The following is a 26585-nucleotide window of genomic DNA, read 5'->3' as shown; positions in this document are numbered from 1 at the left end:
TTTAAAAAGTATTAGTAGTAAGGGAATGTTCACGCAGTCCAGGCTCCTGGATGACTGGCAAGGCGTGTTTCTGCGGGAGGTCTGGTCGCTTCCTCAGGGGTGGGGTACACAGTGGAAAGAGGCCGGTGGGCCCTCTTTCTTGTCGATCAGGCCTTTCTGAAAAGCTGCTAAGGCATAAGGCGTGAGGTAACTTGGGGACACGACTACTGTCTCCTTAGCATATAAAATAACTCAAGTGAATGGTGCTAGAAATATGTGGTCAGGAAATTTTATCCTAAAATTATAAATTGTCTTGATACTAACTTTTGTGCCTAATAACAAATATTTATTTGCTTAGCACATCCCGTTTATCTTAGTGGTTAGTTTTACTTTTTGATTAAAGGAGGTCTTTCCAGGTTGAAAAATATACTTTCAAAAAGATTATTTTGTAAAGAGGAAAATTTCCGTTAAAGAATTGGAAATGCCATTTGACATACTAACATTCCTTCAACTTTGTCAAGGGAAGTAATTAAACAGAAGTGAAAGTGATATGATGCTGTTTGGACAACAGTAAGGCCATTTAAACAGTTAGAACTGTGAGAATGTGTTAAGGTAACTGGTATGCAAACAGTTTGGTTTTTTTGCTTTTGAATGAAATCATCATCAAAGGGTAAGGAGTCTGCAGAGGTAGTCAGATAATGTAAATGATGTTTTTGGGTTTCATCTAACCTAGCTAATTTTATATATTGGGTTAAATAAAAAGGCCTTTTTGAATCTGTAAGGTATTTTCCAGACCTCAACTCAGGATTTGAGGAAAAAGGTGTTAAATCATTCTTTGAAAATAAAGACAGATTGTTTGAACTAGAAAAGGAATAAAATCATACATATGTGCATATTGCCACCAAGTGGCCGAAAAAAGCATTGTTTGGCATAGTTGCTTAAATACAGCTACTGGGAAAGATTAGAAAATACAGGCACAATGTTTCATAGGATATCCTTTTATAACAGCTGTTAAACACTGTAAGCTGGCCTCTTGATGGTCAAACTTTTCACTCACTGTGTGTTGGTTACATATTGACCAACTGTCCAAAAACAGCTAATGAATCAAATTTTCATTTCTACAGACTTCAGTCGTAATATAATAGAAGCATATGTACAAAAGAATACAGACAAAAGAAAGGAAATTAAAGAGAATGGAGATGAGAAAAAAGGCCACCTAATTAACAGAAGAAAAAATTAAAATACATCTTTATAATGAGGTGTGAAACAGAATAATGTTTTAATTTGAACAGTTGATTCATTAGCTGTTTTTGGGGGGTAGTAGCAATATTGGGATTTTAAAATATGACTTCATCATATTATAGAAATAATCAGTGTTTAGATTATATTGGATTTGCTGCTTTCTTGCATCACAACTGTTTTGAATAGTTGTAGAGTTGATAAAAAAAAAAAAGGCTAGCTCCGAGGCAATTAAAGAGTCTTTTTATTATTTATTACATGATTGGAAGAACATTTTCAATATAGAACCTTGGTCAGTGTTCTGAGTGACCAATTTTAGCCCGTTTCATGGCATTTTATCCTGGTACTGTTGAGAGAACCAGCACTACCCAGACTTTTACAGTTTTCACCCTCTATATTTTTCATATGTAAAATAAAAGTACCTTTTATGATAACTTGTTGAGGTTTGACTACTACGTTTGGTACGCTGAACTAAAGCATAGCTTTGTGACTTTTATAGCTGGTATACGGGCTTACCAAGGAGTCTTAATATCCGTGTTCAATAAAATACTAATAGGAGACAAGTTTCCAAAATTGACGTCTTCCCAGCCTCCTGAGAGCCTGCCAGCTAGGTGTTTGAGTCTGTGCCATGATAAGCTTGGGTAGCTCCCAGCACTGGAGGCCAGAAAGCTCCCTGGTGTAGACTTGAATTGAGCCAACCTCAGAACGAGCCCAGCCAATCCGGGCATCCCTCCAAACTGGGAGTGACTTGGAGCTGAGCCCACTGCCTCAGCCGTGACCTGTGTCCGTGGCCACACTGAGAGTGTGCGGGCACGAAAGCTGCTCTAATGGGTTAGATCAACATGAGAAGACTCTGGAGGCTGCACTCCTCACTCAGCTCTACCCCTCAGGGCCTGCGTGGTCTACTTTCCCATTACCCCTGGCGGCAGCGTCCTTCTCTCCTCTTCCTCCTCCTCTCCTCTTCTCCCGCCACCCTGGTCTGTTGTGTCCCCTCTGCTTGGTGTGGTCCTCCCTACTTTAGGGCCATTGCACTTGCTCTCCCTCTGCTGCAGCGCTCTCACCCCCAGATACGGCTTTAGGTTGTGACTCAAGCTCTCCCTGGCCACCGGGTCTTCGACGTTTTAAATAACCCTCCCCTGCTTTATGTTTTTCCTTCAGTACTTACCACCAGCTAGCAGAGTATATACATTATGTTACTCATGTATCTTTTTTTTTAATTGTCTCTCCTGTTAGAGTGTGACGCATCAGAACAGGAATTTTTTCTTTTTTTAAAGTACTGTATTTCCAGTGCCTGATATAGACTAGGGATGTAGTAAATAATTTGGTGAGTTAATGAATGTTAAATAAACCTGGCTCACTTGTAAATTACATGCAAATTGCTTCTAAAGTAGTCTTTGAAAGTTGAACAAAAAGAAGGTGCCATCATGTCTTTTGATTCAATTCAGTCAGTATTGTATATGGTAGGCACCCAGCAGGAAGCAAACAAGTAGGTATTACTCCCTGTTGGAAGACCCCAGCGCGCGCAAACACACACACACACACACACACACACACACACACACACACACACACACAGAGGCATGTGTACATTTTTTTTTTTAAGTTTGCACTTTGTTGGCTTGCAAAGTGTTAAAAAGCACAAAAAAGTGGCCAAATTTTAAAACTAGGAATTTCATATAAAATTTCATTTCAAGCATCTATTGAACAATCGAAGGGTGTGACCAATGCTAGAGCCACATGCCTGCAGCTCAGCAGTGTTTGTGAGTGGGTGTGTGTACTCAGGGGCCTGCCTTTCCTCATGGTTTGCTTATCATCGGAGTTACACCCCAGTGGCTAATTATTACTGCATTTAAGCTCTTGTTTTTCTGACAATGGGCTTAAAAGGATTAAGAAAAAATTTCCTATACTCATAACTATATGAAAAGTGGGAATTACCATAGGGCTTTGTGTTTTAAGAAAGAAGGGAGGGAACCTACTTCTTTGGGTCATTAGAAGGATATTCCTGTTATTTACTGTACATGTGGTTCACCCATTTATACTCTAGCTGGCTACTATTTGAGTTTACTTGGCTACTGTTGGAGTAAGTGTAGTGCAGGGGATCCTGCCGACTTCGCCAAGTGTCGTGCGGGGCGCCTGGCGGGGTCTCTGGTCCCGCTCCCCACATAAGAACGCAGGATATGGCTAGGCCAAAAAGGAACACCCACGGAGCCATAAGTAGGGGAGTCACACCACTATACTCTCGCTGGCATCTGGGTTGGAGACACAGTAACCAGGAGCAACACAATTCCCAACCCTCACTGCGCCGCTTGCAGGCTCAGCCACCATCTTCTTGCTAGCTCCCCTTTCTTCTTCTCTTCTCTACTAGCCTAGCCACGGCAGTTATATTCATGGCTAATGGCTCACTGGTTACAGCTGACGGCAACTAGCCACAGCTGATGGCCATTTGATCACAGTCGATGGCCATTTACTACCTGAGCCAGCACCTTTCTATGTGAGGCCGAGAGCCTGGAAACTGCTTTTTGGGGCTCTGTCCCCACAGTAAGTATTTGAGTTTCAGGCCCCTTGATGAGACACGGTGTAAGTGTTGTAAAGTATGTACAGATCAGTGTGTATAATTGAGTAAAAGAAAATTATACCCTACCTAAGGACTGGGTTGACGGTCTAAGCTATGTGAAATAAGAGGCTTGAGTTCGGCTGTGAAATAGGTATGTTTTAATTGCTAAACAGATTATGAGGAAGTAGTCCAGGTGGGAAGAGTTTGTGAGGGCAGGTTTTTGGTAATTAGCAAAACCTATTGGTAGTCTAGGAGTTAAAAGGATATAGTGTATTATTCTTTCAGTCATCCACATGATCAGGTGTTCAGGGTATAAGGTTTCATATAAAGCACAGTAATTCAGTGTTCCATTTTGCTTTTAATTCTGTTTAGCTTTATTACTATTTTGAAAGTTTCTACTTTGGGCATTGCTCTAATTCTATTTTCCGAGTGAATTACCCAATAAAGTGTAATATTTGTAATAATAATGCCATTCATTAATAATATATCATTTTGAGTAGACCTCATTCAGTAATTGTATATTCTATGGTGGTATACCATGTTTTGTAACATGTTAGAGTACACTGGATTTGCTGAACTCTAATAGTTAAGAACTCTGAGCTATTTGAAAATGTAAAGAGCAATTCCCTGCTCTAAAAATCATTTAATCTAGCTGAATGCAGTACAGATGAACCTTACCTGAACAGATGTGGCTTTGTGGAAGTCTCGGTTTCTGTGCCATTGATGTGATTATTTGCATTGTAGAAGGCTTCACCAAAATGGTTTCCTTAGGAGCTTAGTGTAGTTCAATGTGATTTTTTTTTTAAACTTAGTTATTGTAGGTAAGCTTTATTTTGGTTCTTTGAAATGCAATCTCAGTCAACAATCTGCTTTTTTTTTTTTTTAATAAATTTTATTGGGGAACAGTTTGTTTCTCCAGGGCCCATCAGCTCCAAGTCCCGTGGCTGTTTTGTCTTTAGTTTCAGGGGGCACAGCCCACCGTCCCATGCTGGAATTGAACCAGCAGCCTTGTTGTTGAGAGCTCGCTCTCTAACTATCTGAGCTAACAGGCCGCCCCTCCGGAAGCTCAGTGGCAGCTCATTGTCTTCAGTCTAGTTGTGGAGGGCGCAGCTCACTGGCCCATCTGGGAATCGAACCGGCAACCCTGTTCAGAGCTTGCGGTCTAACCAACTGAGCCATCCAGCTGCCCCTCAATATGATTTTATATTCTTCTGTTCAAGACAAGGAAATGCTTTCTTGAATCTAATTGCGTTATTTTTGTTATGTTTCAGGTTTTTTTGCCCGCCTCCTTGTGTGTATCTTATGGGCAGTGGATGGAAGAAAAAAAAAGAACAAATGGAGCGCGATGGTTGTTCTGAACAAGAGTCTCAACCATGTGCATTTATTGGAATAGGAAATAGTGACCAAGAAATGCAGCAGTTGAACTTGGAAGGAAAGGTAAAGTAAGGCGAGGTTGGTTCCCATACAGGGCACCGTCGTACCAAAATGTAGTTTCTTTATTTGTTTTTGTGGTGGTGATTTTTTATTCCCCCGATGACTATTGGTAGCAATTTTTTGAATATATAAATCAGAACCAGAAATAAACTTCTCAGATATCTGTGGTCTAGTCATGATGCACGGAGCTCGAGCTGTCAGCATCTAATGGTGGTAACGCAGTCAGCTGCCTCCTCGGCGGGTGGCAGTCTTAGCAGGCTGTGAGTCAGATTCCACTGGAAGTAACACATTTAGGGGGCAAACGCTCATTTGTCTGACAGGGGCGTAATGCTCAAAGAACAATGAAAATACATAGTTCAGTAATATTTTGCTATGTTCTCTTAGTCTTAGTCTTAGTCTTATACCAGGTGCGAAGTGATATAGATAAATTCTTAGAAGCATTTACTTGGGTTGTAAAGATCGTAAATGTTACCTGTCCTCTGTGTGGAGTACAATGACATCATAGATAAGAACAGCCACAGCTGGCTTTACTCAAACCTTTAGGAATTTTCTTTAATTAATTTGCTAGGGAATGAAATTTATGAATTTGTTTTACTAATTGTATTTTATACATTTAGAAAGCAGTGTTTCAAAATAGTTCTTTATTGACTTAGCATTTAACTATTTTGTTTTCCCTTGATATTAAAACTGGAAAAATGTGGTCTGATCTCATTGACCACATGAATGTCTTTTAAAATAGTCCATAAAAAGCTATTTCATCATTCAGTAACTCTTTATTGAATATCTTCGTGTTTGCTGTGTTGTAGTTGGCTCTAGGGGTAGGGGTTAGAGGGTAACTTTGAAGGTGGTAAGCTAGGGGATTTGTACTCTCAAATTCAGTTTTAGTCATTTTACAGATAATGAGTGCTAGGAAGCCTTAATATCAACCTTGTTCAGATTTGAGTATTTTTATGTCATTTGTATCTTTATAATAGTTATCAGTAAGATTAGTCAACTATGTATTTCAAATTAGGTTTGCAATAAAACTTATTACAATAAAGGTTGTTTCACCTTTAAGAAAATAGAGCAGTCAAAAGTATTTCTGTAGTATGACCCTTGAGCCAAAGGATATGAAGGATATATTTAAGTGGTGGGTTGATCTGGTAGGCCTTAGCCCTGTGTCGTCTGTTTCCCTGTTCCACAGAGAGTCTCCGAGGTATACATCTCCCAGTTTACATCTCGACGCTTGGTACAATGAATGAATAGTTAGATCACATGGGTAGTGAGAAGCCAGTATTCTAGCAATCAGTGTACATAAAACTGTGTTAACTGAATGTCACTGCTCGCTTTACCCAATTCCAGCTTTCAGCAGTTTTTAAGGGAAGTAGCCCCAAACAGATGCACCCCCGCTTGCCTTTCCTAGCATCACGGCTTAGTATATCTTGCTTCAACTTCTATCTTTTCTCTAAGCCCTAGAAATTTGCAGAAGAGGAAAAGAATACCTGAGAGCTTGAGCATTATAAGTATTTTAAAAACCTACTAATAGGTTAGTACAATGGCTATAAGCTAAAATTATATGTTAATATGTAGTTTGAACGAAAAGAAGAAGTCTATATGAAGTTAGACTTGTTGCGACAGCAGAAGCCATTCCAGGCGGAAAGAACAACGTAGTCATGTGCTTGGGGCATAAAGGCGTCAGAGGATGGGCCCCAGGTAGGCAAAGGAGGCCCGGGAACGGGGACGCTGAGCCTCGGAAAGAGCATTGGGCCCCGTCTCAGTCACCCTCCATTCATTTAAGATACTAATATTTCCTTTCAACAATCTGTTCATTGAATGGTACAATTCCTCATTATGGAAAAGGAAGGAATATTTATTTTACTTGATGGGGCATTTGTATTTATTTCAGTATTCATTGCAACAAAGCTCTAGAATATGTAGCCCTTGTTTTTATAAAGGTCATGGCATTTGACCATATTTTGGAGCTGAGATTTCATTTAATATTGTTAGTTTGTTAAATATTCATTTCCTCAGTTTCACATAGTTAGAGATAGGTAAGCTATACAACATATGAATTATTTACCTAATTAGAACACTTGTGTTTTTCTTATTTTTAAAATTATATTCCCTACACCTCTCTTGCTAGCTTTGTTTTCTGTGATGCAAATTGTACAATTGAAATATTTCCAGAATACTTTTGCAGCATTAGATCTGGTAATTTTCATTTCAGGGTAAATGTTTTATTTGTTTTTAAGTTAAACTCTTCATTATTTATAGAAAGATTTTTTTATTTGCCATTTTTTAGGATTTTGTTAGCTGATTTAGCCTTTTGGTATGATGAAGCAAATGTAACTTTAGTTTTTATTTACTTTCTTAAAGTCATAGTACCTTTTTTTGAGTCAGTGACTTCTCCCCCCGCCTTTATAATGGAATTTGACTAGTTTGTGTCAATGGCCTTATATAGTTATTTTTGTAATAATAGTTATAATAAAATTATCTCAGGTATAGTTTTTTTGGGTTTTTTTTATAGATTCAAACTGCTCACTTTTGTAAACAGGGGTATATTTCCTTCGTTTCCAAGGAGATATGTGTGTTTGCTTTTTTCCAAACAAAATAAAGCCCTTTGTGTATAGGTACACCCATCTCTGCTCTTTATTACCTTCCTGTTTCCCAAGCTATATTATTTTTGCTAGATTTCATTATTTTCTCTTTTCTGATATTGACCACATCCTGTGATGTTAACATTCATGTTAGTGATCTTAACATTTTTAAAATTTCCCATTTGAATGTAATTACCTTTGTTTAGATACGTATTTAATTTTCCAAGTATTTACCCACGGCTCCTGCCACAGCATCTCTGAGTACCTGGAGGTCCTTGGGTGAAAGGATCCATGTGAATGTAAAGTACTATTGTTTCCATTTTTCTTATTACTAAGATTAGCTTTATCTCATTTTGTTTTCTGCAGAACAAAGTCTCAAAGCTTTTACACTTTCGGATTTGTAAAAATTTAATTGAGTGTAAATATTCAAGATGGCACTTAAATTTTCTTATATAACTTTGAAATAAACTATGAAAGGAAATAAATGAAATAAACTATGGCATTATTTTTATTCTACTAAAATTGCCTGTGAATAAAATTTAAAGATTAAAAACATAGAGCACATTAGCTTATTTCTTAAAAGAGTGATATTTGCCCTGCTTTTTAAAAGAAAACACACAGCAGAGGTGGTCACAGGGACTTGTTTAGCCTAAGTTTTTAATAAAGTATATAATTCAGATAATTTAAATACTTAAGCTGTGCTTGAGCATCATTTATCCAGTCTGGAAAAGGAGATCAATAATTTAGTCCCTTCCCTAATTCAGAGATCAGGGGAATAGGAAAGATTTAAAATTATCATATATGTTGGGAATAGTACCCTTTTGAAGTATCTTTGCTTTTTGAGAGTGCTAGAACTCTTTGATACTATATTTTTAATTACCCGAGTTTATTTTCTAGCAAACTGACACAATTCTGTGTTTAGCTTTCCTAAAGAGTCCTTTAAAATATTCTCACATAAGCCCTTGCTGGCATAAGATGTTTTATAATCATCCAGTTAGTTTTCCTTAAGACTTAGAGGTGGTTACTCTAGTGTTCACATTGTATGCATTATTTTGGGAAGGACCACTGCTAAAAGTTTTTACATCATTTGATTGAATCCTGAAAGCTTTATTTATGTTTTCTTTACAGAAAGACAGTCACAGGTTTTCTTTTTAACTGTAAAATTCAGTTGTTTTATATTGCCACTGTAATACTGATAATTCTATGGTAGAGATGTAGAGCTATATAAAGTAAGAAAAGATGATTTTTAAAAAGTCTTTTAGGGAGGGTGAGATGGATCACAATGTTAGTATTTTATAGACTTGCTAAGGGAGACTGTCCTTTGTCTTCAGAGATTAATTTCTGTAATTTTTATAATTGGTTTCATCAACTCTTCTTTTAAATTATTGCATTGAAGTCTGATCAAACCGTGGCCATACTGAGTCATAGGTACATAACCAAGGTTTTGTGCTATTAAAACTGTCCTCTTCTTTCACAGAACTATTGCACGGCCAAAACGTTGTACATATCCGACTCAGACAAGAGGAAGCACTTCATGCTGTCTGTGAAGATGTTTTACGGCAACAGTGACGACATTGGTGTGTTCCTCAGCAAGCGGATAAAAGTCATCTCCAAGCCTTCCAAAAAGAAGCAGTCACTGAAAAATGCTGACTGTACGTATACTTCCGTTTTCTTTCCTGTCCCCACCTCCCGCCAGGAATTAATAAGATAAATTCAACAAGTTTTTAAATTAAAAATTGTTTTTTCATAGGTAGTTTGTTCTTTATTCATATTTTTGTGGCCCTCACTTTATCTGAAAAGATCACGTTCATTTATTATTATTGTTCTATTGTCTTTTTTTTTTTTTTTTGAAAATGTACACTACCTGGTCTAGGGAAGTGGTTCTCATCTAATAGTTGGTTCTTCACTACTCCCTGAAGACATTTGGAAAAATGGGATTTTTTTTTTCTTTTGCTGTCACGGCGACTGGAGGGAGTGATATTCACGTGGAGTGTCTTAGGGCCAGACAGTTCCCATTGCACAAAGAATGGGTCCACCAAGAAGGTCAAAAGCAACTGTCTGAGAAACAGCGTTATTGTATCAAATGGGCTGTGGAAGGCTGTCCTGAGAATCTAAACAAAACTTTCAACGTGGTTGCTCTGGCAGAGACTGCCATCTCATCAGCAGACTTTAGATTACCAAAGACAAAAGCTATCTGTTTGGATTAAACATATCAACCCCTACCCCCATTTTTATATTAACTTTTTATTATGAAAACTTTCAAACTTACGTAAAAGGGACAAAGCGATTTAAGACCATCTACCTGGCCTTAACAGATTTTCACCAGTTCTGTTTCATTATCTCCATCCCCACCAGCACCTCTTCTTCCTCCTTCTGCTGGAATGTTTTAATGTAAATCTCAGACATCCTATCCTTTCAACTGCCATTTCTTCAATAGTGACTCTATGACAGATAACTTTCTTTTTAAACATCTTTACCACCTAACAAAGTTGACAGTAGTTCTTTGATGCCATCTAACCAATCCATGTGCGTATTTATCACATTGTCTCAGAAATACCATTTTACAGTTGTGTTTTTTTAACTTGATTTGTTCAAAACCGGATCCAAATAAGGTCCATACATTTTAATCTGTAATAGTTTCTTCTGTCTCCTTCCAATCTTTTATTTCTTCCTTGTCATTTATTTGTTGAAGAAAATGGGTCATTTTTTCCTGTGGAATTTCCATATTTTGGTTCTGGCTGATTACATGTTCCTCTGTCTCATGTTTTACTGATGGTAGACCTAAAGACATTTATTTTAGAATTAGCTGGTCCTCTATATGTCCATTTCTATCAAATTAGAACTCCTAATTTCTGACTATCCTACTTCTTGTCATCTTAAGATTAACTATAGTAAAATGAGCTGTTGACCTGATCTACCCATTACAGAGTTTCTCAGCAACCTTTAATTTAATGGTTTTAGTAGTCCCTGATGATGGCTGCTTAAATCAGATATTTCCTCAAGGGCTGCAAAATGGTGGCTTTCTCATTCTTTTATTCATAACTTCTGCATTTGTTAGCTATTTGCCTCAAATGTAGTCTGCAGACAAAAGGCAGGATAAATGCCTATTTCCTCATTTGCAGAATCAACAATAATATTCTTTGAAGCGGACCAGTGAGCTTTAGAATTTTTGTTTTGTTTGCTCTTATTTTGTTTTGTTTTATTATGAACTTACGCATTCATAATTTTGAATGGTTTTTAGTCTACTCAGTCATTGTTATTTATTTTTTATTACAGAAGTTTTTAAACGTACTGAAGTAGACAGTTGCATAATGAAATGAAACCTCCTGTGATCTTCAAACTTCAACTAATCTTAACTTCAGGCCAATCTTAATTCTTCATTCAGTACCCCTCCCCCACCCCCACTTTTCTCTGCCCTAGTTTGATGCAAATCCAAGACATCGTACCACCTGTAAATATTCCTATGTATCTCTGAAAGAAAGGGTCTCTTGTCTTTTAATATAAGCACAGTAGTGTGATCACGTGAAAACAAAAATGTAATAAAATAACTATAAAAAATAATTTCATCAAATACCTAATCAGTGTTAAAATTTTCAGTTGTCTAAAAGATCATTTTTTAGCCCTTTGTTTGAATCAAAATTTAAATAAGGTACAATAGATATTACAATATATATTGTGTTGACATGTTTTTTTATCTGTTAATTCCCTCTCCATCTCCTCCCCTCATTACCTCCCTCTATGTAATTTATTTATTCAAGAGACTGAGTCGTTTGGCCATGAGAGATTTTCACATACTGGATTTTGCCCATTTCATCTCCTTGGTGTATGTAGTGCATGTATTTTCAGTAAATTGGTGGTGTCAAAGAGAAATAGCCTGACACTAGTTAAAGGTGGTAAACACAGATTTTATTCAGTACTATTGCAGTAGAGAAAAGAGACTTCATTGTACAACTGAGTTCAATTCCAAATACAACAAGGACAAATGGGGATTTATAGGCAAAGAGCAGAGTAAGGGGCGGGGTGGGGGGTAGTGGATGGAAAATTACTAAGAGTGGACATTTAGGGTAGGGGGCTTTTTGACAAACTAGTCTAACAAAATTGTTTCTAAAGGCAGGCAAAGGAGGGTGGTGGTGGTGAGAACTTCATTAGATAACAGGAGTGGGAGGATGGCTTAGCAGGATTCTTGCTGATAAGGGCCACAGAAGAGGCCTGGTTGAGAAAAGGGCTCAGGAGCCTGTCTCAAGTTCGGTCAAGGAGAGAGTCTTTGTCAGTAGTCAGTTTAGAGGCTTGATCAGATTTAAGTTTGTTGTTCTTTGGTTCTATTTTTCGTTGCTTGATGGCAGAGGTCACTTCATGGTGAAGTGTTCTTGCATCAGGAGGCATATGATGTCATGTATTTAGGCTATTTCTAATTCAAATTACAGGATTTTAATTAACCTCTTTAACTTTGTATTTCTACGAACTCTTGATGCCAGAGAAGATATTTCACTTTCAGAATGTTTTCCTGCTTACATAGATGTGGTTGTATTTTCAAGAAATTTCATGCAATGCTATATATACTGTAAGGTATTTAGAAGAAATCAAAATCTAAAAAGATAATAATACCCAGAGGCAGTTGTCATCAACTTTGATAAACATCCTTCTCGACGCCTCTGTGAATAATGTTCCACAGGATTGGATGTGAGCACGTTGAGACACGCGTGCAATTACATGAAAATACATACATTTATTTACCCAATGGAACCACGGTATACCGAGTGCTTTATAGTCTGCTTTTCCATTCAGTGATATTCCAGGAAGATAGATATTTTCTCATCACTGCATTTAGATACACAATTTAGATAGGTGAATGATGTGCTTTATTTAATCAGTTTCCACTGTTGGACATTTAATATTGTAAAATTAATTTCCCTTTAATGAACACCACTGCATTAAACATACTATGTAGCTCTCATGGAAAGAGGATTTTGATGGGCATATTTTATATCTTTAGCCTGACATTAATGAGAATTACCTTGACTTTGTGGGAGGTATCATCTGTATTCTTTGGAGGATTAAACTATTTGTTAAAAGAATTATTAAATTATAATAAAAAATAAGTGTAACTTGCCAAGTGCAGATTCCTTCTTTCTCCCCGTCCCTTACAATCACATAAACAGAAGCTGTTTTTTCCTTTGCAGTATGCATTGCCTCTGGAACAAAGGTGGCTCTGTTTAATCGACTTCGATCCCAGACAGTCAGTACCAGATACTTGCATGTAGAAGGAGGTAATTTCCATGCCAGTTCTCAGCAGTGGGGAGCATTTTACATTCATCTCTGTGAGTATAAAAATGTGCACTTGACATTTTTGGTGTGAAATTGTTAAATTCTTGTTGGTAATAAGACATACCAGTACATTGTTTTGTTGTTTTCCTGAGCAGATTAATGAATTCTAAAAGATAATAATTGGATCTCTTTTTCTATTCCACTGCAGTGGATGATGATGAATCAGAAGGAGAAGAATTCACGGTTCGCGATGGCTACATCCATTATGGACAGACGGTCAAACTTGTGTGTTCGGTTACCGGCATGGCACTCCCGAGATTGGTATGGCTCCACTTTTGCTGTAGTAATATGTGTTCTAAAAATTAAGGAAACAGAAAAGCCACAACATTGAAATGTAAAAATACACCTCAATTTAAAAAGAGATATTTTTTATTTTAATTTTTAAAAAGAGATTTTTAATTTAAAATACCAGTAATCACTGCTATTTATAATTGATAATTGTACCCTACCTTATTTAAAAAATGCTTTAAGGCAGTTACCCAATTTCTATGAATGCATTCTTAATGACTTCCTCTTATACTATTTCTAATAAGTTTTGGTGGTGATTTTCCCTTTTGGTGGTTGTATATCTGAACATGTTCAACAGAGGGCACTATAAAGTTACATTATGATTTCTTAATGCAGGTACACTGTATTCATTTTTTATGGTATCTCTGCATCCCAGCATAGGACCAAGTTTTCAAAAGCACAGAAATTCTTAACTTGTTTAGAAATACAAGCATAATTTTTACTACTTTACTCTCCCATAAGAAGCTAGATTTATAAAAAATTAAATAAAATTGGTATTTCTTACTCTGGGAGAGAGAGATATAATGTTTAGGGCTTTTTTTTTTCAACTAGGAAGATCATGAAACTAAAAACTGCTTTTCTTAGTAAAATTTAAACAAAAGCCCTTTATATTACCTCCCCCATAATTCCCCTCCCTTTCTGAAACGAAATACAATTTAGTTGTATGAAAGATGGAGGGGACTTAATGAGTAAGTTTGATTCCAGGTCAGGTTGCGGGGGGTTGGGTGAATGGGAGAACATTTAGTATGACTGTTCCAGAATATGCTTTATATTTATCTCTTTGATGAAATATTTCATTGGCTTGTATTTTCTGGGACTATTACAGCAGGGAGGGGCTAGATGGATCCAAGAAAATTCATCATTTCTTTTTATTGTTTTTGTTTTATTTTTTCAATGTCATGGTTGTACAAGGTGACCTTATTTCCAGTTTCAACTTAATAAGCTAAAATATGTGTAGTAATATTAATTTATAAAACCTTGAAACTGAGGCAAATTCTAATAAAAAGGGTAAAGGTAGGAAAAGAAGAGTGTAAAAAAAGGAAAGGCAGAAACAAACAAACAAACAAAAATCAGCATTTACTCAAAAGTTCTCCTCATTCACTAGATGTCACTCTAAAGGATAATGTTTATTTGCTCTGGCATTAAATGCTTATACTACAGAAGCACAACTCAGAGGCTCATGCCTCTGATCAGCAATGGCTTATATATGGGCCACTTGTAGGAGACAGACTCAGATGTTAAAATATGTTTTCACTTACATTTTCATATAGAGTACCAACAGTCTGCCTTGCTTGAAAGTCATATTTAATTGAATATTTTCAACACTCAAAACTACGCGGCTTTGACTATAAAAATGTTGCAATAAGAAAACTGCCTTAGGAAAAGTTGCAGTGCCATTATTAACATACTGGTAAATAGATCTTTCTAGAAGGTCTATGACTGAGGAATCCGTTTCCTCAAAGTCATAGACAGACTTTAGGTGGCTGGCACTACTTCCCGCCCTACTGCACTTCCATTTACATGCAGCTTTCCGTGAAGGCATATTTTCCAGAGGAGGCATTCTGTAGCTTTTATAGGCTTTTAAGAATAATAATACTGCCTTAATATCGCAAAGTTGCTTTTAATGCTTTTTAGAATATCAACTTTATTGGAGGTCTTTGCTTGGAAAACACTGTCCCCCCGAGACCAAGTTCCAATAGAATAAATGTCCTAATGAGAAGTCCTGTTTGGGCTACTCTCAAATGGAAACAGGCACGTTCTGTGTAGGTCTAGCCACTAACAAGAAAACACCAGTTAGCCATTTATCCCATGTCCTCAAAGCTGTCAGATACTCCAAGATTTGGGGACATCTAGAATCTGTTAGACAAGCTCATCAGTGACATAAACTCAGCCAACAATTACTGGGCATTTACCAGGCAGAGTGCTAGGACTATGAATAAGATATGTTTATGGTTCTTGTCCTTAAGGGCTGTATCCAGTTTACCTCAGAAAATATGGTAAATACTATACAGCAATCTACAGAGCTAGCAGAGAGGAGAGAGAGCTGGTTGGAGCAACCCTTGATAGCTTAAATTATAATGTTCGTACTACCTGGTTTCTCAGATTCCTTCCTCTTAGTGATAATTAGAAATGATCAAAGAAAGTTTTTGATGCCAAATAGTAGTGGACGTCTTCGGTTTCTTTGTTGGTAAGAGCTAGGTCATTCAGCAGTGTCTATGTCCAAAGAATTATGGGGAATAAAATTGAACAAAACATGGCCCATGTTTTCAGTGTGCTTATTATTACTAGCTAGTGGAGAAACAGTGGAGTACACAAACAACAAGAGACAAATCTTGACTCTTAATGTGGTGGGAGAAGCATGAGTGAATGCTTATAGACTTACTGGAAGCTTTAGACTTATATCATTCAAAAATTAGTTATTTCTCTAAAATCCTCATTCATTTTAAATATAGCTTTGAAACTTTAGCATTGAATTGAAACATTTTGCTTAAATTTAGTCTTACAGACTATCATAGAAGTTATAATTGCTCAAAGTGTACTGACTCCCTTTAAATTCAAAAATTAGTGGTGCTTTAGTAGAATGACAAATATTCTAACTAATACAGTGCAGAGCTAAAAATGTGTAAATATGAAGAGTGTTAACTTAAAGATTGGGACTTTTACACTTGTGGCTTAGCTGTAGAAAAATCCTTGAATGTAGGTGAGTGAGGTGTGAATCAAGTGATCAAAGTCAATAATATTACATAATTTAATAGCACTGTTATCTATATATTTATTCACTTAATTCTCACAAAACTCTTGAGAGTTACTATGAAGACTGTTCACTGTGGAGCAGAGTATTAGAGCCCTGCATGCAGACATGCATTATACAAATAGTCCTGAACCTTCTTTGTGCCTGGTGAGCGACACACACTTCCTGTCCTCATTTTGATGCTTACATTTTGATAAGGAGGTGGACAAAAATCAGTTAAAGAAATAACCACATAATATATTAAAAGGTTAATATAAGTGATAAAAAGGCGATTAGAAAAGGATAAAGGGATAGAGAATTGGGAACGGGTTTTAGAGAAATCGAAGAACTCTGAGACCAGAATGAAGTTAGGGAACCACAAACTGGGTAAGGAGCATTTCAGGCAGACAGAATGAGTACATAAAGAACTTAAGACAGGGATGTTTGAGGGCTAGTAAGGAAGCCATTGCAGCGAGAGCTGAGGGAGCAATGGGAGGGGTAAGTGGCAGGAAATGAAGCTTTAAGGTTAGCTGTGGGCAACGTCTTGTATAGTTCCTCTCTGTATCTTTCTAAGGGCTTTCTATTATATATGTATGATAGGAGGCCGCTAGAGGGTTTTAAACAGGGAATGATGGTTGATTTATGTTTAGAAGGCTAACTCTGGTTGTTCTATGGAGAACATAGGGGTGTAGCAGTAGAAGCAGAGAGACAGGCAGTTGAGCTTTTGTCATAATTCAAGCAAGAGTTGATGATGGCATCTTAGATTAGGATTGTAGTGCAAGGTGATGAAAGGTGACTGATTTGTTTGAAAGTAGACCTAACAATATCTGTTGACAGATTAAGATGATTGGGTGTAAGAGAAAGCAAGGCGTCAAGGATGACTCCAGCTAAGGTTTTTGGATTGAGTGAACGGTGGCACTATTTATTGAGCTGGGAGTTGAGGGAGATTCACATTTAGGAGGAAATCAAAAATTCTGTTTCTGCTTAAGATTGAGATAGTCTACTAGACATCTTAAGTGGAACTGCTAACTAGGTAGTTAAATATACAAGTTGAGTGCTGGAGAGGATAGGGCTGGAGATAGCAATTTAGGAATTGGTAGCCTCTAAACAGTACAGGAAGTGTAGAGTATGGAGAGGAGCAAAGGTCAGAGGACTTGGCTCTGGGGTGCTGTAAAGGCCCCAAAAGGGGAATGCCTGTGTCACAGGCTTCTGAGGAAGCTAGTAAGATGAGGACAGAGAACTGCCCGTGGGGTTTATGTGTCTGTGAGTCCTTCCTTGGTGGCCTGGACAAGAGAAGTTGTAGTGGAGACTGAGGCAAAGCTGGAAAGATTTTAGTAGATTGGACGGTCAGGAAGAAGAGTTTTCTATAAAGGAGAAAAGATAAATGGGGTGGTGAGATCGGGGCCCAGGGACATGTAGTCAAGGAAGGGTTTTCTTTACTTTTTTAGATGAGAAATAGTTCTAACATGTTTGTACGCTGTTGGGAGTGGTCTTCATAATCAGCAAACACTTAGTGATTAGCATCTGTGTGACAAATGACATCTAAGGTTTGATAGGACGATCTTCCAGATATCCATGTATGTTTTCTGGAATATTTGGATTATAAATTTGTAGAGCATAATGGAGAGTTCAGCCTGCGCAGACAGCCAGCTGTGGAATCATATTCTGGTCCTTCATCTACTAACCAGCTGATTTTGAGAAACTTACCTGACCTTTCTGAGCCTATTTCTCATCTGCTAAATGATACCTATTTTAGGTTTTCAAAAATACATATGTAAGTATCGCGTAAATGGACTACACTGTGCTACACCCAAGTTAGCCTTTAGCGATTGTTTTCCCTTCGATGTTGGATTATTTGTCGTCATATTTGATTGGAAAGGTCACCTGAACTTGCTCCTCAGAATAGAGACCAACAGGATTACCATCAGCTGGGAACTTGTTAAGAATGCAGAGTCTGAGGCCCCACACGAGATCTGTAGGATCAGAACCGATGAATTTTTAGCAAGAACCCTGGACGATTTCTATGCACATGAAAATTTGAAAAGCCCTTATCTAGAAAACAAGTGCCTACCTGTCCTGTTTTTCAGGTGTTCATGGAAGAAGGTCACAGTTTCCACATTCTAACATGTTTGAGATCTAAAAGTATTTTTTAGCCTTATTGTTTGAGAATGTGTTTGTATGTGTAGGTATCTGACAAATAACAAACGTATTACTGTATAGCTTATTCTCCCTGTGTACTCTTGACAGCATACATAATGAAAACTCTCCATGTGATGACCTTCTCTTTTTCAATTGTTGAAATTAGATAATTAGGAAAGTTGATAAGCAGACCGCATTGCTGGATGCGGATGATCCTGTGTCACAGCTCCACAAATGTGCATTTTACCTTAAGGATACGGAAAGAATGTACTTGTGCCTTTCTCAAGAAAGAATAATCCAATTTCAGGTATGTTTTTAAATTATTGGTGAAATCTAAAATGTGCAAACTGTTAGATTAATAGCATGCAGAAACATGAAACTCTTGTTTAATGTTAGTTGTATGCAAATACATGAAGCTATGTTCAGATAATTTATCTCACGTCCAAAGGTCCTCAGACACGGCGGTCTTCCTACCTCGGGAAACAGTTACCATCTAGTTCTGGGATGAAAAAGACCCTCCAATTATCCAAAAGTAGCTTTTGAGTGTTCGGACAATCCCCGAAAGTTGCGTGCACACATTGTGTATAGATACATGCATATTTTGGGAGGGGGGTGTTCCTAATTCTCATCAGATTTATATTGGGGTCTTCCAAGATAGTAATGATGACATGGTTCAAAAGCTAATTTTTAACTACACCTACTCAGAAGGCTTTCATGAGGACATTTATGACGGGCAGATGATTTAATCGGAGTTACACTTTCATGGGAAACACATTTGTAGACACCTGAGACCTGTTCCCGAGAGATGGTCACAAACAACCAATCTGCTGAGCCGAGCACAGAGGGACTGGGCCAGGTGACTTCAGGTGGGGGTGGGGGTTTTGGTTCACATCCAGGTCTCTCCTTCAGAAAGTGCGTACTTTTCTAGCTGCTTTCTAAGGAGATGCTGTGATTCTTTCTTTCTTAGGGATCCCTACAGAGTTTTAAACCACTATTTACATCACAGATACTGGACTTTTATTTTCAAAATTATACAGGTACTGGTGTTCTTTTAAATGGTTATTCTGAAAGGTACTATTAGTTATTTAATATGTCCCTATTTCCTATTAATATGAACTATTTCCTATTATAATAAAAACTGCTGTGTGTAAGGTTGTCATGTTAATATTCTGTTTGTGTTTACTTAGGGATTGGCAAAGGACCATGCTTGGGAAGTTGATACATTTTTACCAAATTCTTTCCATGTTAATTCTAGCCCATGAGTGTTATTTGTTAAAACTGTCTTATACTGCAGTGCATGTAAAACTCATTTTCTAAACATTCTTTCTTCGTAAGGCCACTCCATGCCCAAAAGAACCAAATAAAGAGATGATAAATGATGGGGCTTCCTGGACAATCATTAGCACGGATAAGGCAGAGTATACATTCTACGAGGGGATGGGCCCCGTCTTAGCCCCTGTCACACCTGTGCCTGTCGTAGAAAGTCTTCAGGTGAGACCACTTACAGCTTGACTTTTACCTCTTTGCAACATTTCTCAGCTCTGACTTGGGATAATGTTATTTCAGAATAATTTTGATTTTTCTCCAAATCTTTGCAATACATCATTTGTTGATTTAAAAAAAAATAGCATACTTTTATGCAAGAAAATTTAAAGTGAAAACTGACTTTTTGTTATCTTGAGATGTTTTTAGCACACTTTGTCTTTATAATCATGTCATTTAAAAGAAGAATTTAATGATCCATTTTTTTGCAAATGATAATTGAATGAGAAACTAAGCTATACACTTTAATGAGAAATGAAAAGCTTTCTCAATGTTGTTCTGATTTTCTGTGACTTGCAGTTGAATGGCGGTGGGGACGTAGCAATGCTTGAACTTACAGGACAGAATTTCACTCCAAATTTACGAGTGTGGTTTGGGGATGTAGAAGCTGAAACTATGTACAGGTACTTGATAAAACTTTTTACATCATCCAGAGTTTTTGGTGGGAGTGGGTACATGTGATTCTTTCCTGATACCGATAATATATCAAGCAATCTAGTTCTCAGTTTCTGTTCTAAAATTTGCCTTGCTTTTAAGTGATTTCTATTTCCTCCTCAGATGTGGAGAGAGCATGCTCTGTGTTGTCCCAGACATTTCTGCATTCCGAGAAGGTTGGAGATGGGTCCGGCAGCCAGTCCAGGTTCCAGTAACTTTGGTCCGAAATGATGGAATCATTTATTCCACCAGCCTTACCTTTACCTACACACCAGAACCAGGGCCACGGCCACACTGCAGTGCAGCGGGAGCAATTCTTCGAGCCAATTCAAGCCAAGTGCCCCCTAATGAATCAAACACAAACAGCGAGGGAAGTTACACAAGTGTCAGCACAAATTCAACCAGTGTCACATCGTCTACAGCAACAGTGGTGTCCTAACCACCGTTTTGTTGCTAGGACTTAAACTGACTTTGAGTGCTGCAAAATGTTGACAAAAAAGAGAGGTAAAAAAGGAACAATCTTTGGTGGTTTCTTGGGAAAACTTTTCATACCAGGCCAGGTTATATTATTCAAAAACCCCATTACCCACAAGTGCTGATTTGAAGTTCAGAAGCCACAGTAAAACAAAACAAAGCATCAAAATGTACAAACTATTGGAAATCGATTTTCTTCAGCTGTTATTTTTGGTTGGGCTTTGTTTGGTTTTGTTTAAATGGGCAAGAAATAGAGATGTGGCTGGAATAAAAGTTAATCAAATCTAACATAGTTTTTATGGACCAAGGAACTTGTATAAGCTTTAGTAAAAGGTACATTTTCACCATGCCTTTTTTTATATCACCATATATAGTACATCTTTGTTACCAAATAGGTTGTTTTTCTCCCCGCCCCCCCTTGAGCTTTTGTTCTTAATTCATTCAGGTTCCAAGCCTGACCATGCTGTTTAATCTAATTACCATACCCTTCTAGGATTTTTTGGTCTAAGGCTGGAACTGTTCTTTTTATTTTTTATTTTTTTTAAAGCTGAAGTCTTACGACTTTTCATAAATTGAAATTGTCTTGATTTCAGCAAATCAAATCTTGTAAAGGCCTGCATACTTTTTTTTTAAAGATTATATGAAGTCTGTGCAAAAGCTTTAAAAAAATGCCTCTGCCTTGCCTGCGATACGTGTAATGTACATTAACTTAGTCTCTGTTCTCAGACACTTGGCAGTTATTTCCATGTTTTTTTAAAAAATGTATTTATAGTGGTGAGCCAAGCGATTCTAACATTCACATGAAATTAAATGTGGCCATTTAGTCATGAATGAGTTAATGGCACAGAACCTGTTGGTATTTGAAGTGTTCTCCCCCCTTTTCCCACACATAAATGTATCTACATGTTCCAGGATTTGTTCAGGTTTTTTCCCTTCCTGATCTTGTACATAACTTGTATTATGTGTAAGTTAAACATTTTATTTTGAATTTGTAATGTTCCCAGTGATTTCATTTAGTAGGGTGTTTTCTGCCTCGTTAGCATATGACACAAAAATATCATAGAAGTATTTGCTACCAGGTGGTAGATGGTGCCCGTATTGTATAATGAGGAAAATCTCAGCAAAAGCATGTTTTTATTTACTTTTTTTTTTTTTTGGTAGCCTAGGCCAAGACATCATTGTAACCTTAAAACAAGATGCTCTTATTAGATGGTCAACTAAAATAGCTGGAAACAGTACTTTAGAAGCAGATAGTTGTGAGATTATACAAATGCAAATGTAACTTATCTTTCCATTTCTTCCCTGCCTTTTTTGGTCTTCTCTTCCCCAGTACTGAGCGTCTCCAAAAATGTCTCCTACTCAGCAAACTCAGCATTTCTTTTCCGTTCAGTTAAGATTTGGTTGCATTCAGGGTTGTGTGTTGGCCTTGCATGCTAAGCTCGCCCGTTTTCACATTGCTTCCATTCCTGCACTTTGGTTATGCCTTTGTTCGGTTTCTTAGAAACTACAGCAGACTCATCAGGCTACATTTAGTACAGGAGCCACGTGTGTAATGTTATAGGATTCAGTCTTGTAATACATTCATCCTCCTTAGAGTAAAAACTACCTCTAGATTGTGGTAAGCTTTTACTGTCCCATAAAACAGGAGCCACAAGTACCTTATGAATGCAAAACTGTAACTTCCTGCAGTGTTTCCATACCATACTTTGTCTTTCTGGTGTCCTGGGCTATTTGGAAGTTTCTATTGGTAGACTTTTTAAACATCGCTGTTAGTAGCATTTTTTTTTTCAGCTTTGCTATCTTCATCACTCATATTTTTGCTCAGACTTTGCCATTGTAAATACAATTCCTAACGTCTTTAAATCGCTTTTTCCTCAGTTTTCAAGGGGGAAGTCATTTGTAAACACATTAGTGGTTGAATCAAAGTTATTGTGGTTTCTCTTACTGTAAGCCTTTTTAATTACTCACAGGCTGCTTTATACTATATATAGCCTTCTTTCTTCAAATCTGCTCCAGTCACTAGCTTCTCTCTTGTAAGCTAATCCAGCCTCACACTTTCGATCTGTTTCACTGATCAAGGGCAGAATTCATTGTGGCCTTATCTTTCTTTGTGTTCACTGTTTACTGGCTGTTTCTTACAAACTTGCTTAATTCTGAGTAGTATTTATTCTCTCTGTTGAGTCATACAAGAAGCCTTTACACAGTGCTTTTTGTTCAGAGTGTGGAAATGTTTTTAGTGCTGCTTTGTTTTTAATGGGCCACAAGTTCCTTCCACTTCCCAGGTTTGGCATTTAGTTACAGAATTATATTAAATTAAGTGATAACAGATGAGATGCTTTTTGAAGAACAAACTATTCCTTACCCAGCTTTGCAGCACAAAATAATTTTTCAAGTTTATGGCTTTATTAAAATGATCTCTTTTTTACTGTTTAAATATAGCTTATCTTGACTCTGTTTCTTCGAATAAGATAATTGAAATATTGAACTGTAAACTCTTCCCTGTTTGTTTTTCTGAAAAGTCCAAGAATGTACTTATATAGGCATTCCCCCCTGCTATTTTTTTGCCGTCTGCATACCACAAACTAAAGACTGAAATGATTTGTCCATTGGTAGCTTATGGTTTCATCAGTTGTTCTTTTGACAGCTGCCTAAAAAGAATTTTTTTAATGGATTTGTAATCATTTTCAGCCTGTCGTTCATAGGAGCCTTGTCCTCCAGTTATAGTAGAAGATGGCCCCTCCCCCAATGGCGGCATCATTAGAGATGCCGGTGGTTTCCCTCGTCAAGACTCCTAGAATCATAACCGTGACAGTTCAAGTATAGTACATTTGAGGTCTTGTTTGGTTTTAATTCCGTTTTAGACGTGTACCTTATGCTGTCATGATTCTGTGCAATTTCTAAAAATGCGCATAGAAGCTGAGTCTGTGATCTAATGTTTTTAATAGTTCCATTGAATTGATCTCAGAGATTGGGAAGGCAAGCTAAATGCTTTAAATGTAAAATGCCCTTTTTATTTTGAATAACTTCAGCGTTGAACACTAGTATAATATTTAACCTGCTGCTGACTCTTATTGAACTGTGGCAACTCAAGGCATCGTCATCTATATATTAATTCATGAAATATTTGTCACTCTTACTGCACAGACTTATTTGCAGTTATAGCTGGTTAGTTTTTTGTTTGTTTTTCTAAGGAAACTGGTACCATCTGTGCCCTCACAGAACATTTCCAATGCAGTTTTTGAGAACTATAACTAACTAGTCATGTTTAACTAGGTAGCCCATGGTGGGGAGGGAGTTTGGTGTTCCTTTCTGAAGTAAAATACTATTCAATTATTAACCGAGTTACTTTTGATTTCAAAAGCAGCTGTGTTTCTGATGAGTACTGAACAAATGTGTGTAATTTTCTGTGCCAGACTTTTGACTTTGTTTTCAAGCACTGTAATGTAGGATGGAAGGTAAAAACAGTAATATATTAGGGTTTCTATTTAACCCTTTCAGGACTGAACTGTATCTCCTTGTATTAATTTCTCCCTGTGTTGTGCTAAATGTTTGCCAGCATTCAGTACTCTGTTGGTCCAGGTGTAGATTTATGTGCTCATTTTAGCTTATTTCTTGTACCTTGCAGCATGCTCTACACAGTCAGTCCTTAAGGGGTTTATTTTTACAAAACTGTGCGCCTGTAAGGTTTGTTAGCAATAAGATAGAAAATTGAGCAAGTTTATACAATAATTTTGTAGAAAAAATGAATCTGCTCAGTTCCATATTTCATCCATGAGATACCTGCAATAGGGGCAGTTTCAAGGAATAATAAAAAGGAAATGTAAACCATTGTAAAAGTCTTCTTTTGGATGTGCCTGATGCATGTATATATCATCTTTGATTTCAGTACACGTCATAAGATAAATTAAATTCCATATTACAGTTTGTGTATTTACAACCTTACCTTGCTGTCTGTATTGCATCAAAATGATAGCTGTGCTAACTTGCTTTTCAATGCTTTTAACTACCGTGTTTCCCCGAAAATGAGATCTACCCCGAAAATAAGCCCCAGTTAAGATCGTCAGCCAGCCGGATGCATTTAGTACGTTATGACGATGTTCCAGAAGAAGATGACATGACTGTATTGGAATAAATGTAGATTGTTGTACATGAAAAAATAAGACATCCCCTGAAAATAACACCCTAATGCGTCTTTTGGAGCAAAAGTTAATATATAGACCCTGTCTTATTTTCGGGGAAATCGGTATGGAGTGCTTTAAGGAGGTTTTTTTTGCCCCCTCCCTTGTAAATAGGGAAATGGCTTTGTCACTCAAGGGGTGTCTCTCCCAATTCAGGAACATTTCAAAGCAAATCTCAACCAAATTTGAGAATATTATTTGTTAACAACTTGCTCTCCAGTATAGGGTTGTCGTTTGGTCTGGTGTACAAAAGAACTTAGAATGGTTTTGTGCTATTTGATGGGGGCTCCTAATTGGAGAGAGAGCACACTTTGTTTCATAGGGAAACAGTAAAAGGGGGAAGTTATGTATTCTGAAAATCATATTTCATTTCTTATCTGACTTACCCCAAAGTAACAGTGTATAAGTGAAGTTATCAGGATTTTGCTAAAGACATCTTGCTCTAAAAATAGTAATTGTTAAATAAATAAGAAACAATTTAGCTGAAATTTGAATTGGGAGGCTTTTAAAGGCTAAGATTGGGAGAGGTTACTGGCTTAGAATTTAGAAGAGAATAACAAGCTTGTACCCCTTGCTGTGTCTAGCCCATGGTCACTTTCCAAGCAATCTTGTGAAATATCCATAAAGTGTGTGTGTGTGTGTGTGTGTGTGTGTGTGTGTGTGTGTGTGTGTTTTGTCATAAAAACCCCAAGATGATTGTCAGTTACAAAGATGGAGCGGGCAGATACATGAGGTTCTAGTGGTGAGTGCTCACAGTAAACCATCCTCTCCTCTAAAAAAAAAAACAAAAATCTAGAAAGATACACTAAGTAGAAACCCTAAAAAAAGTTTAGTGCTAGAAAACACTGAGGGAGACACTAAGTTGATGTAGGTAAAGTACAGGTGGGGTGATCCTCGTGACTTAGAGCCTAAAACTTAAGGCCAAGAGACAAACGGTGTGCCACAGGCCCGGCAGGACCCGTGGACTGGACAATGACACACATCAGTGTTTGTGTTAAGGAGAAGGCCGTTGTGTGCCTGGCACAGTGGTCGTCAACAAATAGTTAATAGTGTAATGCACACATATGTAGAAAACATGACTCATCTTGTATAGGAAAGGCAGATAACTAGTCTCTATACAGAAAAGGGACAGGTTTAACTACAAGAAACATTCACACTAAACACAAATAGGTTATTTTATAACTTGGAATTTACAGAATATTTTGCTTTGGGGAGGTAGCGCTTTACATGTGTATTTTATAAAAAAAATTTTTTAAAGGTAAGTATGAAGTTCAGGTGTGCACCAAGTTCTGTCTGGCACACTGACTGGAGTCCCTGCGCTTCATCTCCTACCCTGCCCGTTCAGTACAGTCAGACAGGTGAGCCAGACATGCTGCCACCTTTGCCTATTTGTTCATTTCTACTCTTGCTGCTGGAGTAGGGTCACTAGTACTTACTTAAATCCCAAACTATCCACAAATACCCCAACCTCCTTCGTGTAAAGGAGTGGAGAGTGTGCCCAAGTCATTCCCACGGGGGTCTGTTGAGCTTTCTTTGACACTGCTCTTTTTACCCTTCCTCCCTCTCCAATTAACTTTTCCCTGCAAGGCTGCCTTCCTTTGTTCTTCCTCACCACACAGCTCACAGTCAGTGAGTCCTGGTTTTCTCCTGTTCCTACAACCTTCACAACTAAGTTCTTAATATGGCATTTA

The 26585-nt window shown here is 37.4% G+C and overlaps 1 protein-coding gene across 6 annotated transcripts in view; it reads left to right on the top strand.

Annotated features, from left to right (window-relative positions):
* RBPJ (recombination signal binding protein for immunoglobulin kappa J region) overlaps positions 1–24544 on the top strand; it is a 200828-nt gene extending 176284 nt beyond the window's left edge. For all 6 annotated transcript variants that reach the window (XM_033105911.1, XM_033105906.1, XM_033105910.1 and 3 more), the window contains 8 exons: positions 5044–5209; positions 9260–9434; positions 12963–13100; positions 13256–13368; positions 18432–18572; positions 19601–19756; positions 20108–20211; positions 20366–24544. In XM_033105911.1, coding sequence (XP_032961802.1) covers positions 5044–5209; positions 9260–9434; positions 12963–13100; positions 13256–13368; positions 18432–18572; positions 19601–19756; positions 20108–20211; positions 20366–20681 — 1309 coding nt within the window. In that variant the 3' untranslated portion in view covers positions 20682–24544. The remainder of the gene's footprint in view (positions 1–5043; positions 5210–9259; positions 9435–12962; positions 13101–13255; positions 13369–18431; positions 18573–19600; positions 19757–20107; positions 20212–20365) is intronic.
* The last annotated feature ends 2041 nt before the right edge of the window (positions 24545–26585 follow it).

This window comes from Rhinolophus ferrumequinum, chromosome 5 (assembly GCF_004115265.2).
Source record: "Rhinolophus ferrumequinum isolate MPI-CBG mRhiFer1 chromosome 5, mRhiFer1_v1.p, whole genome shotgun sequence".
Classification (NCBI taxonomy): domain Eukaryota; kingdom Metazoa; phylum Chordata; class Mammalia; order Chiroptera; family Rhinolophidae; genus Rhinolophus; species Rhinolophus ferrumequinum.
Note: the sequence above shows the minus strand (reverse complement) of the source record. Positions and strands in the feature narration are given on the sequence as shown.